This window comes from Abramis brama, assembly GCF_963993115.1.
Source record: "Abramis brama genome assembly, chromosome: 10".
Taxonomy (NCBI): domain Eukaryota; kingdom Metazoa; phylum Chordata; class Actinopteri; order Cypriniformes; family Leuciscidae; genus Abramis; species Abramis brama.
In genome coordinates, this window is record NC_139972.1 from 42868312 (window position 1) to 42884255 (window position 15944).

The 15944-nt window shown below is 38.7% G+C and overlaps 1 protein-coding gene across 1 annotated transcript in view; it reads left to right on the forward strand.

Annotated features, from left to right (window-relative positions):
• aadac (arylacetamide deacetylase) overlaps window positions 1-15944 on the forward strand; it is a 49588-nt gene that overhangs the window by 24799 nt on the left and 8845 nt on the right. The window contains exon 3 of the mRNA XM_084127632.1: window positions 620-689. Coding sequence (XP_083983758.1) covers window positions 620-689 — 70 coding nt within the window. The remainder of the gene's footprint in view (window positions 1-619; window positions 690-15944) is intronic.

Sequence of the window (15944 nt, forward strand, 5' to 3'; positions counted from 1 at the left end):
AGCAGAATACAGCATTTTTAGTTGTTTTCGTGGATCTGTGTGAATGGGGACCGTTTTTACAATGTCTGTACACATTTTTAAGCATATCGTTGTCTTGTAAACGTACCCTAAAAGCACAAAGAACTGGGATTAGAACAGGAGTTTTTGTGCGTGCACTGAAGTCATTAACTGCTTAAGTGATGAGAATGTTCTTTTCTCTTCATTATACAATTTATTTCCAGTTTGAATGACTTTTGTTTTTCATGCTGCTAAGATGTGAAATGTTGTTTTTGTAATGCGTAAAAATAAACTAAATGTTGGATTATTTGTATAACTAAGAAAGTGTCAAATATTGCAGTTTTTTTTTTATTGCAGTCAAATATTGCAATATTTACAAATCAGTTTTATTTCATAGATTAAAAACCGCTTCAAAACTGTACAACCTGTAGATAAGCTGTGCTAAAACATCTTCTATTAAAATGCTGTTGGTCTCAAGTATTAAAATAAAGTGATGGATAGAGGAATATGACCTAGCCTGGAAAAGGTTAACATCCTGAAGACATTTGCTTTAATCCCTGAGTACTTCTTCACCGGCTAAATTAAATAAAAGTCAAAAAGATTTTTTTCTTTCTCACCATAGGTATGGGCCCATATGATCTCCTAGCCAGGCACATGGTTACAGAACTCAACGCAGTTATTGTATCTGTAGAGTAAGTATCTAATGTTGTTTATTACAGCCACTAAATCGTCAACTCAATAAAATCATCTGTAACCCGGTTTGTAATAAAATAGTAATATTTCATAATAGAATTCCCTCAAATTTTTTTTAAGCAGGTCCTTTTTTAGTAGGTTTATCTGAATTAATACTAAACATAAATATGCAAAAAATGTGATGGGCAACAAATGGTTATTTTCAGCTACATCAGTTGAAACCATCATGTATTCTTCTCAACAGTGATGGGAAGCCCAATACTTGTCCGCAAACTGGTTCTTTCGGATCGGATACCTGTTATATTTCCAATACCTATAATTTGTTATACTTTATGCTTTTCAGCAAAACATCAGTAACATTCATTTTGCCCTCTTTATGAAATCCTCGGCAGACAGTTGTCAGCATGTCAGACATGCCCTAAAGATTTTTCTTTTACAAGGAAGGGAGGAAGGTTGTAAAGGCCGGGACTTCCCTTGTTATAGACCATAAAAGCTTGGGTATCTTCTACTATTGGAAGATATCAGCTTAGAGAGTGGCACAACTATAGTCTATATCAGTGTTTCTCAACTGGTGGGTCGCAGTGTACAGTAAAAGAAACAACAACATTGTAATTTGGGTGATAGTTGGGAAGGATTTGCATGCAGGTACAGTATGATGTTTATTCTATTCATCAGGAGCAGTTTCTGTATGTTTCAGTAACAGTTCTTGTTGGTATTGTGTATTTACCATGGTAACTGTTGTTTCCTTAACCCCAAATTGAGTTTGAATATGTATAGAGAGGTCCCAAGCAAATGGAACACTAATCAACATTATGGTGACTTCAAAACAATTACAGTGGTAAAGAATATATTTATTACAGTGGCATGATTAAAGACAACATTATAATGTGAAATCACAATAAAACAAGAGCAGTAAATTAATGTGATGTCAGCATCATTCTGCTTTTTGATTCAAAATCATTTGTATGAAAATGTCCCAGAATTCATTGATTTCACAGTAAATTTCTGACTAATGTAATTTATTGTAAAATAATACTCTTTAATCCTGTAAATTCCTGGCAATTGTGTGTAACATATAATTGAAACAATGTAACTCTACAGTTCCTGTCAGAAATATTGGAGTAAATCAGATCTTGTAGCCTATCCACCTTAATTTTCAACACAGAAGTAAGATAATTTCTTGGAATGTGCAAGACCTTGGATTAATTTAGCCATTATTGGTTAATAACTAGAAAAAACAAAGTGCAATAAATGCAAATAATATGATAACAAAAACCAGTATAAAGCAGCATGGCTGACTCTTTTTCTACAGGTAAAATAACTGGAAACGAATGACATTGTCTCTTACATTAAAAAATAAGGTGGATAAATGAAATATCTTTCAAAGTTGTCCATGCCACAGGGGCTGATGATTTCCACTGATGATCACTGATTGTCCACAGCTGTTTCTCATTAGTTTGTTAGCTCTGTATATAAAAGCCTGGTCCACTCACTCACTTTTTGCAATGTCTTGTATGTCTGTTAAGCTGCAGTGCTGAGCCTTTGAATATTGTTTCTCCCATATCTTGGTTTTTGGTTCGTTTGCATGTTCTCTGGATTTTCCCTGTTTTTTGCTTGTGCCCTTGACTTTATCCTTGTTTGGATTGTTTATCTGTGTGTTTGACCTTCAACTGGCTTTTTGGTAGTGATGGCAAAATAAGGCTTCCTGAACCACTGAGACTTCGCGGCCCATTGCTTCACCAAAAGGTTCATTACCCGAAGACGCCTAGCTACTGTGCAAAAGAAATGTCAAACAAATCTATTAATCCTGAACCAATGACCTGAGCAGACATTTGTCCATTGCCTGGGTATAAAATAAAATGTGTATCATTCTCTGTCTGACTTGTGTAGAGAAAACTGTCACACACAGAGTTTATTAATTATTCATAAATTGTTTGGATAGGGACAGTATGAACAACAAAAGTGAGACTGTTGAGTGCAGTGCTTATGGTGGAGGGAGTGTAATACATCAAACTGCAACAGAGCAGTCTGTGGTGGGTAAAGTTAAGGTTTGTTACAGGGGCTTTTTTGTGCAGTGAACTGTTACTAGGGCTGTAGTACTCGAGTCCGGTCTTGGACTCGAGTCCGGACTCGAGACCGCTTTTCTATGGTCTCGGACTCGCTGGTATTCGGACTCGGACTTGTCTCGGTCTCGGCCACTGGTCTTGCCAAATATGGCTTTTGGTCTAGTTCGGAAAAAGGTAACAAGTTTCCTACATTTGGATCGAATTACGTTGAAGCTACTGATGTCATCAAATGACTTCCTCACAATAAGATTTAGTGCTTGTGCAATGCATATGGCATGCCTAACATTTAATGATTGTACACATGCTATCATATTGTCTGCAGCATCAGTTACCAGGCACTTCACTTCATCTTTTATGCCCCACTCCTCCATGTGCTTTATGTCCAGTATCCAAGTCTCAGCAGTATGGCTCTTAGGGAAATGCTCTACACCTAGTAAAATAGTGCAGTGTTTGTCATTGTCATCTATAAAATGGCAAGTTACTGCTAGGTAGGCATCTACTACAGGTAGGCAAAGGGGGTCAAAAAGAAAGAGAAAAGAAAAACAAAGAAGACCATTACACGTTACCTTAAAGCGTGGGTCGAGTGCTGTAGCCACCCTGAGCCATCCATGGTTGAGTGTATCTTGGCGTTGAGACAGGTCCTTTTTAAAGTCACCCTTGAACCTTAGGCTGGGTCGTCATCTGAGACCTCCATGGTGTGGGTCAGGTGGTGGAGAGCAGGTAACACAACAGAGCACGAGACCAGAGCGGGGGGGGGGGGGGGGGGGGGGGGGGGGGGGGGGGTGCACCACTTTTGAATAAGAAACAGTATCAATTAAGACTATAAAACTCGTCAAAAAACGCGCTCACACTCAAATCACCTGACTGCACATCACATTTTTTACTTTATTGATTCTGCTTTTATTCGTAATGCAATGGACCGGTGAACGGGACATAAATTAATCCTTAAAGAATGGGACTTTATGGGACATTTGCACAAAAAGAATAAATAACTTACCGTAGCCTATTTTATACGTCGCTCCGGAGTCGCATATCAGTCAAAAAAATGCACCACGAGGAAGAAAAAAACATATATAGCCTAGGTCGCACTGGACTAAGTCGCATTTTTTTTAGAAATTCATTTAAAAAAAAGTTACAGACAGTTCTCTGCTACGGACGTGAGCGCTCTAAAGCAGTACAAAAGAATGTTTTAAAACTTTCACAGAGACCTCAAACTGAAAGCACAAAGCCTGTCTTTAAATTTAATTTCGTTTTGTATTAATTGTATCTTAATTTTAATCTATGTTTCATCAACAAATTGTCTGGATTTAATATATAAAAAGTAGCCTAAATATAGGCTATTAGAAAATAGATAATCAGGACACGGAGGCGCTGGCGAACCTGGAGCTCGTCTCATAAATGAACCGAAACTCAGCGTAGGCCTATAAGGTAGCCTATTGCCTCACAGACCTGAGACATATAGATAGCTTGAAATGTCTACTTTTAAGCAGAACAAGTCAAAACGAAAGAAAACAGACTGCGCTGCTTATGTAATTCGTATAAAAAGGGGAATGTCTCTCTGATGGCGCTGCTAAGTTCGCGAGTCGTCAACTTAATGTGTCTAGCCGACAGACACTGACATAAAAAATAACTGTTTTATTAGTAAACAATTAAAATGTCTCCTGCTATATTGGACATATGTGCCTGTTCCTTACAAAACACTGACAGTGGGGTTTTTGACTGGGGTTTTTTTTTTTTTTTTTGAGCAGCTGCGGACAAATTCTTTCGACACACACACACAATATTAGCCTACGTAACACTCTGCGCTTATGTTTTAAAAACATAATTTAACATATAAATAACAATTTTTAAATAGCCCACTTGAAGTGTTTATTACAAATAAATGACTAAATGCTAGAAATTAATAAATTTTAATGAACAAACATGCGTTGCATTTACAATTCTGTGAAAACAGGGGGTGCTGCAGCACCCCCACTTCCCGCGGCCCTGAACATACTGATATCAAGAGAAAGGCCTGCACGATTTTGGGAATACATTTTAGATTTTTCTGGTTAAAATTGCTTTTTAAAATTCACAGAATACACACACACACACACACAAATGTTTCCAACACTATATAATATAATGAACACCTGTTTGTTGTGCCTTGTAGGCATAAGCTATGCGCAGTGCTGGATAAAATAACAATAACCTGTAGCAGTATAAATCTTCCAAAAGATTTCAGTAACAACTAAGCTAGAGAAAAATATATTGATTATCATGTTACTTCAAATGTTTCCATTCGTTATGATGATATGAAATGAGATAATAGTAAAAACATGAAGCCGTTTGCTTTTCAAACGCGATCGCGCTGCAAAATATGATACATTCAAACGCGATCGCGCTCAAATATAAAACATTATGGTTACCATATACATATCTACGTTTGAGCAGATATCCACAAACACAGTAACAGTAAACACGGGTCTAAATATTATAATATTCACCATATATCTAGCAACAGTTCAACTGCAATGTGAAATTTATGCAACAATAGCAAACTAATATGTAAGAATTTCTTACCTTATCTTTCTTGTCTTCAAATCGCGTTCTTCTTCTTCTGATGTAAATCCAATGTAAGCTCAGGTGCGTCTAAAAGCAGAGACTTGTAAAGTGTTTTGGTGTTTTGTTTTTGAGGTAGGCCTAATGAGCGCGATCGCGTTCCATGTGGAGATTTGCATGTGAATATCTTTTGCGCGAGTGGGCGTGGTAAATTAAAAAAATTATGAGCAAGCGTTTGAGAAGCTGGACATCTTGTTGGTTTTATACAAATTACTTAAACAGAGAATATTTGTTTTCGTTTTGAATCCGATTATTTAAAAGTACACACTTAAATGTTTATAAAGGTATATGGCTCATAAATGTGTGACAAGTATTCGCTGAGTTTTGTTTCAGTTTATAGACGTGCTCAAGAAAAAAAAGTTCACCGCGACGGAGAGGCAGAACGCACACCCTGTTTATTTTCTTTATTTTACAAAAGCACAATGTTTTGATTTGATTGTAAGTGGACACATACAAAAGTAGAAATATCACAGATTCTTTTTTTATATTTCTTTTTTCTGTATGACCATAAATTGTCATAGTTGGCACCACTAGTTGGTGCTCCAGTATAATTGGTCTGCCGAAACTCATCCAGTGAGAAACGTTCCGCGGTGCAAAAATAAGTGATTAAAAATGCGGAATTTTTTTTTACGTGTTATTTTTTGTGTAATTAATTCATCTTAATTAACGCGTTATTTTTTGTGTAATTTACGGTGGCCGAGAGAGCTCAACGTGCTGCAACTGAAGAAAACACATGCAAATAGAAAAACACCTGCAAATTAAGAAAACATCTTCACCAGTTTCACAACACATGTGTGCTCCAAATACTCACAACACAACCAAATACAGAAACGCGCTGCAAAAGTTCACAACACAAACAAATACAGAAACGCGCTGCAAATAGAACAGAACACAACGGAAATGTTTCCGGGGAACCCAATAAGTGACGGACCCGGCTGGGACATGCTTACAGCTGTCTACTTTTTTTTTTTTTTTTTTTTTTTTTTGGGCAAAACATACAGAGATGACACGTTTATGACATACAACTTTGTATACAATATACAAAATGTATTTACAATATGTTCAATGTCATAAGAATACTAAAAAGAACAATGAGCTGAAGACTAAAATAAATAAATAAATAAAGATAGAGAAAAAGAACATGAGGGAAAGACATTAATCTATACATCAGTTACATTGTACACATTTTGTCATGTTATGTTAAAATAAGTTTCATAAGAAATGTTAGAATGCAGCTAGGGTCCAAATATGAGACGGCAAGTTTTAAAGTTGAGACACTCACACACAGATATAACGCATATTTTAAAAAACTTTGTTGTATAAAATGTATATTTATTTGCAACAGTTATGTTAACAGCAATAATACTATATTTCTGGTAAGAACAGCTATTCAGCTGATGGACACGCGCTGCGTTGTCATGGGAACATCCCAGGTGAAAATAATGAGGAAATTACGTTGTCTTTCGTTGCTTAGACATTCTCTGGTTGCTCCCTTCATCAACATGGCACACAAGTGCCCCGCTCCCTCCAAAGTGCCCAATTCAAGGGCTCTGTCGTCTGCCCTTTTAAGAGAGTAGGGCATAGGTAAAGCTCACGAGCAATAAGCACGTCCCAGCCGTCCGTCCGTCACTTATTGGGTTCCCCAGAAACATTTCCGTTGTGTTCTGTCCTATTTGCAGCGCGTTTCTGTATTTGTTTGTGTTGTGAACTTTTGCAGCGCGTTTCTGTATTTGGTTGTGTTGTGAACTTTTGCAGCGCGTTTCTGTATTTGGTTGTGTTGTGAGTATTTGGAACACACGTGTTGTGAAACTGATGAAGATGTTAATTTGCGGGTGTTTTTTCTATTTGCATGTGTTTTCTTCAGTTGCAGCGCGTTGAGCTCTCTCGGCCACCGTAGTAATTAATTAATCTTAATTAACGCGTTAAAGTCCCGGCTCTAATGAAAACAATAAGTACATATTTTTTCTCCCAAAGACGAACCCCAGCTGGCTGGCCATCGGTCCCATTCTCTGTGTCAGACTTAACTTTGTTTGTTGTCATTTACGCTAATTCACCGCAGCTGCATCTTCTAAATAATGCCGTGAGTGGGGCTTGAGGAAGTGACGTCGTCTGCGCAGTGCGACCTGATGCATCCTCCTGAAGTGAAACACGGGAAAAAGAAATACTGCAAAATAATAATAACGCGACTAAACGAGACGAAATAACGTTATAACATTTCGTCTCGTCTCGTTTTGGTCAACGAAAATGAAGAAACATTTTAGCATAGTTTTTTTTTTGTAAACCACATTTAGTCTCGTTTTTATTCATCAACAATATTGCATTATACATTTAATTATAGTCATCGTCACATGACCAGTATTCACGTTGCGTCTCGTCTCGTTTTCGTCACGTGATAAAGGTTCGTTGATGACAATATTTAGTCGTAATTTTTACCAATTGAACCAATCATATTGATAGAAAGTGACATGTTAGTCATGCTGATCCTATTTTTTGATGTGTCTGTCTTTATCCTATAAAACCTGATGTATTCTTCTTTTTGGGTGAGATGCTCTGGAGAACTGCTCTGAGATCTCCCGGCCGTGATTAAAGCATTTAAAGGTCTTTTTATTGAAGTTTGTCTGTCATTTAACCCTTGAGTGGTGTTCAAAACCCTATAACACTCGTGATGTTGTCAAAAATGACCGGACTATAAAGAATAGCTTATAAATCTCTCATTATACTATATTTTCACTCAATATTGGATTCAATCTTTTTGTCAACTTGTTCTCTTTCTATTAGGACTGGTTTTATATTTCTATTTGCATCTGATTGATCGTAGGCCTCATTTATTTGACAGAAGGCATTTCATTTTTTGAGTAAAAAAAGTATTTTGGCTCTTTAGTATTTTGAGTATTTATTTTTGAATAATTTTGGAAATATTAAATAAAATCAGAAGAAAATTGGCACTGTTGATCATACTAGTCTACTTTAATTTTTCACCAGGAATTTTGTTTTGAAAAACTTTTATTTTGTACAAAATGGCACATTGTCACACTTAATTTTAATTTTCAAACTAGATTATGTAAACTCAAGGTAAGCCTATTTTCGATTCTCTGCTTATTTTTCATTTTTACCTTCACACAAATCTGTATTTTATTTAGACGCGTTCCTACTTTAAATAACAGCCGTGTGTGAAAATTATTGCAGTTCCATTGCACTTAAGTATCGCCTCCTAGCAGCTAGTTTCGATTTCTCCCATTTTCGGATTATTTGCTTAATTGCTGGGCCGAGACAGCAACTGTAGAACAGATATAAAAGTAGAGGAGATTCAGGTCATAACCAGGACAAGCGGTCAGTACGTGGACACGGCAAGAGCGCACAAGTGTTTTTTTCTTACAGTATTTCTGAATTGCTAAAACACATTTTTTGAATGTTTCTCTCGCTTTCTCAAAACCTTAAACACAAATCACCAAACTTAGGCCCTGTTTACACGAGAACGCTCGCGGGTGAAAACGTAAAAATATTTTATCAGATGTGCCTTTCGTTTAGACGGCGACGGCGTTTTTGGGGCTTAAAAACGCAAAAAAGTGAAACCACCCTCCAGAGTGGAAATCTTAAAAACGCTCCACCGTCGCGTTTCCGTCTAAACGGTAAAAACGCAAAAGTCTGCTAGACAGTGAAGGCACCGATCAGTGCTTCACATTGCCACCTAGCCGCCTGGAGTGCATACTACATTGAATTTCACACACTTTTGCATCACCGTATGCACGCAGATTTCCCCCCCATAACGCTCGTCTAAACGCAGAATAAAAAGTGATCACTTTTGCGTTTTCTCTTCAGATCGTTTCCGTGTAAACGTAGCCTTAAGCTACACTGTCAAAACCTTTGACTTGTCTTGCTATATCAAACAATTGCTTCAGAACTATGTTATCTTTACCCAAAACCAAACACTGTTTTCAGATAACACACACATCCAGCTAATGCATAAACACTACACAGCAGTCATTACACACTATAGAGATAAATGCAAAACACTGCACTCAGGGCAGAGCAGGGGAACAATTATATTTATTATGAAGTACTTGCACAATCCTGCACACATATAAATGTAGTCACAAACAAAAATATTCAGCAGATCGATAGCAAGCAATGTCTTGGAATCATTCTGCCTCAGCATCATGCCTCTGGGCATGGTCAGGCCACAGGACCTCCTCAACGTCACAGGCAATCCTGTCCCTTGCTAAACAACGGGGAAAGAATCCTTTAGCATGCCGAATCCAACCTTGAATCGCTTCCACTCCAGTGTTGTCACATGCTGCATCCATTGACTGAATGATATTTTCCTGTGCATAAGGATTTCTGTCATAGACCTTCCAGCTCCATGCAGAAAAAAATTCTTCAATGGGATTAAGGAAAGGCGGGTATGGTGGGAGGCACATATTTATAAAACATGAGTTATTTTCAAACCACTCACGAATTCTAGGACCACGGTGAAAGTTTACATTGTCCCAGATTACCACATACATGGGATGCTCTGCCTGCTCATCACCTCTCTCTTCACGTCTCAGTAGTGCTTCCTGTAGAGCATACAGAAACGTTATAAGATGGGCAGTGTTGTAAGGCCCTAAAGTCACATGGCTTAAAAAACCAACACTAAACACATCATTTGTAGAGAATTACAGACCTATCTCTCTCCTACCATTCATTGCGAAAACACTTGAAAGAGCTGTTTTCAACCAAGTAACATCCTTCTTGTCTCTAAACAACCAGCTGGATGTCAACCAATCCGGCTTCAAGAAAGGCCATTCAACTGAGACTGCATTACTGTCGGTCACAGAAGCCCTACGGATCGCAAAAGCTGCTTCCAAATCTTCAGTTCTCATTCTCCTGGATCTGCTGCCTTCGACACTGTGAATCATCAGATCCTTCTGTCCAGCCTCTCATCCCTGGGCATCACAGAAACTTCACTCCTCTGGTTTGAGTCCTATCTCACAGGTAGGTTATTCAGGGTCGCATGGAGAGGCGAGGTATCCAGAGCACATCAACTGACCACAGGGGTTCCTCAGGGTTCAGTTCTTGGTCCGCTCCTCTTCTCCATCTACACCACATCACTGGGACACATCATACAGGCACATGGTTTCTCCTACCACTGCTATGCTGATGACACACAGCTCTTCCTCTCATTTCAACCAGATGATCCCACAGTAGCTGCACGGATCTAAAGCTGTCTGGCGGACATCTCGACATGGATGAAGGAACATCACCTGCAGCTTAACCTGGCAAAGACTGAGCTTCTCGTCCTCCCTGCCAATCCGTCTCTACAGCACAACTTCACTATCCAGCTAGAATCATCATCAATCACCCCATCAAGGTCGGTCAGAAATCTTGGAGTAATATTGGATGACCAGCTGACCTTCACAGATCACATTTCAAAGACAGCTCGATGTAACGTAAACGCATTAGCTCAAATGATATACAGGGAATTTTAATAATTAATCAGGAATATGATTAATATATATTGCATATTACAGTTACATTAAAATTATGAAAAATAGATAAATTGAATATATCAATATATCATTCTTCAGATCAATTATCCTGATATCTTTTACTGGAAATTAATGTCATTATCGAACAGTTGTTTGTCCAGCAAAGACTGTAAGATTAACTTATCAACTTTCAATAAAGTTATCACCTCTTATAATTCCAGGAAAAATAGTTTCTGGCCATGGAAACCATTCTCCTGTCCTTATAAGATTTAGGTTACTTAAACCATAATCAAATTGTAAAGCTTGTAGCTATAGGATCAAAACATTTCAGGGACCCGTAATGTGAAAAATATAGACAGAATCAAAACTAGGATATAATGGATTTTTAATCATTGAACTAAATAATACATACTACGATTATGCACGGAATATATGTATATACAGAAACATTAAGACAACACTAGACAAAACATATTACAAGAAGATGAATAACGAGTTACGATAGAATGAGAGAGTGAGGATGAGCGAGGGAAAGTGAAAGCAAAATGAACGATCAGAGTGAGAGAGAGAGAGAGATCGGAGAGATAGAGAGAGAGAGAGAGAATCGAAGAAGAGCCTGGCAACTTATTACAAACAAATAACCCCTTTGAGAGACACCTAGATTCAGCTTTAAAATATGTCAGATACTTGCAGTTTGAGGCACTCGTTTGTGGAGCTGAGAAAAAGGGATCAGTGTGTCCCTTTTAGAGCTGAACTGGTTTCTTCCGGAGTTCTGTAGCGGGAAGATTTGAAGGTTCACTTGAACGTACGTTACCGAGAATGATTCAGGCTAAGTTCATTCAGCTCGTGAATGAACAGAGGCGAATAGGAAACAAAACTAGACTATAGAAAACATACAAAGAAATAAAAGAGAAGAGAAGCAGGCCGAAGCCAGTCCAGACATGGGTTTCCAAAGTTTTCGGAGGAGTCGAGGGAGGGAGAAGAGAGAGAGTTTGGACACTGAAGGTTCAGACTTTTAACAGTGTCCCGTGTACGCCTCCTTTCGCGTGATGGGCAAATCATCTGCCGAGTTTTGCGAGTGGGAAGATTCCTTTGTTGGTTTGGAACATCCTCCTGGCTTGAGTTACAGAAGTGTTTGACTTAAACCTTTCGGCTTCAGACATATGAAATGTGTAAAACAATGTACATTACTGCATTCTGCTATCGGAATTCGACTCCGTTAGATTTAGAGAATTACAGAGATATCAAACATGTCATATTAAGATTATAGGAAAACAAAGTTACATAAGATATTATTATTATAGGCATTTTAAGTTTGTTCCTTCAAATAAACGTCATAAACGAAGTGAATATAAACTGGGAAACACACAGGAGTAGGCTATATGAAATATGACATGCTTATATTCTAAGCTTAATGTGTAAAGTTTGTGTATGTGTATGTGTGTGTGTGTATGTGTGTGTGTGTGTGTGTGGTGTAAAGTTACGAGGTTGAAAATCAGGGGACTTGGTCGACATCTGTTGCATCCCGTGGTGCGCGTACCACGTGAGGGGTTGGGGGTTTAATTTGAAAATGGCAATCTCAGAGACAAAAGTAGTTTTGTATGCAAAACCACTTATGGCCTGAAGAGTCGTAAAAATTGATGAGGGAAGCAGTTAGTCCTAGACATTGTGCATTATTCTTCCATTTTGCAGAAGAGTAAAAACAAGAAGCTCTTGTTTCCTCATCTGACAAAGGGGCTGTGTTTGAAAAGTCAGGATTCGCCTAATTCAGACCATCTGGCCGGATGCCAAGTCAGTGTTGCTACATCGATCATGCAGGTTTGCACTGCACAACATCAGGAAGATCAGGCCTTTCCTAACTGAGCATGCAACATAACTTCTCATCCAGGCCCTGGTCATTTCTAGGCTTGACTACTGCAATGCTCTTCTGGCCGGACTTCCATCATGTGCAACTAAACCTCTACAAATGATTCAGAATGCTGCAGCTCGTCTTGTCTTCAACGAGCCCAAGAGGGCCCACGTCACTCCTCTGTTCATATCTCTGCACTGGCTACCTCTCGCTGCTCGCATCAAGTTCAAGGCATTGACGCTTGCTTACAGATCTATCACAGGCTCAGCTCCCTCCTACTTTCACTCCTACGAGTCTACATCCCTACCAGAAGCCTACGATCGGTCAACGAGCGACGTCTCGTGGTTCCATCACAAAAAGCCACAAAATCACTTTCCAGAACATTCTCATTCACAGTTCCATGCTGGTGGAACGCTCTCCCCGCCCCCATCCGGAATGCAGAATCCCTGGCAACATTCAAAAGACAGCTGAAAACCCATCTCTTCCGTGAGCACTTAACTTCATAATAAAAAAAATTATTTCCTTTGCCTTTAAATCCTCGCTTATCGGGCTTATGCTACTCTGAACAATGCCTGAACTTCGTATTTTGAGCACTTCTTGCGTTGTTTTTTGCCTCTTCACGATGACTCCCTTAATTTAGTCCTATTTTGTAAGTCGCTTTGGACAAAAGCATCTGCTAAATTACTAAATGTAAATGTAAAAATGTGTGTATATATATATATATATATATATATATATATATATATATATATATATAAAGAACACCAGGTTTGTTCTGCTTACTTCTTGGGCAGCATAAAATAATAATAACAACAATAATTATAATTTTTACTTTACTTGTTAGTGTAAACACTTGTACTAATTTTATATAGTGTTAACACTTGTACTGTGTTTTATATTATAGAGCATAAAAACATATTTGTGTTGTTACATTGAAATCGCATTCAAATGTTGTCTACCTGTCTATATTACATATTTCAACATGTTTCCAGCGATTTCATACATTTTAGTCTGGCAATAGTTCAACTAGTACAATGTGAAGTTTATGCAACAATAACATGTTAACTAATATAAGTGAGAATAAATTCCTTACCCCCGCTGGATAAATCACTTTGTTCTTCTACTGAGGTAAATCCAAGTTAAACTCAAAGCGTGTCTTCCAAACGCATGAAAATGAAATGAAAAGCAAAGGAATGATGAGGCTTGATGGTTTGTTTATCGAGGTGATGGGGGTGTTTACAGGTTAGCGTGGCTCACGCATGGACGATTAGCATGTAAATCGCTTGTGCGTGTGTGGTCACATTACAGGTAATGAGTAGACGCATGAGAAACTGTACTGTTGGTTTCATACGAATTACATAAACAGAGAATATTTGTTTTGATATGAATTGCTTCATTTAAACTTCAAGCTTTCTAAAGACATACAGTGAGGAAAATAAGTATTTGAACACCCTGCTATTTTGCAAGTTCTCCCACTTAGAAATCATGGAGGGGTCTGAAATTGTCATTGTAGGTGCATGTCCACTGTGAGAGACATAATCTAAAAAAAAAATTCCAGAAATCACAATGTATGATTTTTTAACTATTTATTTGTATGATACAGCTGCAAATAAGTATTTGAACACCTGAGAAAATCAATGTTAATATTTGGTACAGTAGCCTTTGTTTGCAATTACAGAGGTCAAACGTTTCCTGTAGTTTTTCACCAGGTTTGCACACACTGCAGGAGGGATTTTGGCCCACTCCTCCACACAGATCTTCTCTAGATCAGTCAGGTTTCTGGGCTGTCGCTGAGAAACACGGAGTTTGAGCTCCCTCCAAAGATTCTCTATTGGGTTTAGGTCTGGAGACTGGCTAGGCCACGCCAGAACCTTGATATGCTTCTTACAGAGCCACTCCTTGGTTATCCTGGCTGTGTGCTTTGGGTCATTGTCATGTTGGAAGACCCAGCCTCGACCCATCTGCAATGCTCTAACTGAGGGAAGGAGGTTGTTCCCCAAAATCTCGCAATACATGGCCCCGGTCATCCTCTCCTTAATACAGTGCAGTCGCCCTGTCCCATGTGCAGAAAAACACCCCCAAAGCATGATGCTACCACCCCCATGCTTCACAGTAGGGATGGTGTTCTTGGGATGGTACTCATCATTCTTCTTCCTCCAAACACGTTTAGTGGAATTATGACCAAAAGTTCTATTTTGGTCTCATCTGACCACATGACTTTCTCCCATGACTCCTCTGGATCATCCAAATGGTCATTGGCAAACTTAAGACGGGCCTTGACATGTGCTGGTTTAAGCAGGGGAACCTTCCGTGCCATGCATGATTTCAAACCATGACGTCTTAGTGTATTACCAACAGTAACCTTGGAAATGGTGGTCCCAGCTCTTTTCAGGTCATTGACCAGCTCCTCCCGTGTAGTTCTGGGCTGATTTCTCACCTTTCTTAGGATCATTGAGACCCCACGAGGTGAGATCTTGCATGGAGCCCCAGTCCGAGGGAGATTGACAGTCATGTTTAGCTTCTTCCATTTTCTAATGATTGCTCCAACAGTGGACCTTTTTTCACCAAGCTGCTTGGCAATTTCCCTGTAGCACTTTCCAGCCTTGTGGAGGTGTACAATTTTGTCTCTAGTGTCTTTGGGCAGCTCTTTGGTCTTGGCCATGTTAGTAGTTGGATTCTTACTGATTGTATGGGGTGGACAGGTGTCTTTATGCAGCTAACGACCTCAAACAGGTGCATCTAATTTAGGATAATAAATGGAGTGGAGGTGGACATTTTAAAGGCAGACTAACAGGTCTTTGAGGGTCAGAATTCTAACTGATAGACAGGTGTTCAAATACTTATTTGCAGCTGTATCATACAAATAAATAGTTAAAAAATCATACATTGTGATTTCTGGATTTTTTTTTTTAGATTATGTCTCTCACAGTGGACATGCACCTACGATGACAATTTCAGACCCCTCCATGATTTCCAAGTGGGAGAACTTGCAAAATAGCAGGGTGTTCAAATACTTATTTTCCTCACTGTATATCTCATGTCTGTGTGGCAAGTATTCGCTAGGTTATATTTCATCTTCTGACACATTTCAGAATGGACTTCACTGAGAGAGAGAGATGGCAGAACGTGCACCCTGTTTGTTTTCAATATTTTATAAAAAGCACAACATTTTGTTTTTGTGAGTGTGTACACAAAGAAAAAAACTCCCTCTGCCGACCCCAGGGAGTTAACCGCTGACACAAAATGCTGCTGCAATGTTTTGGGTTCCTT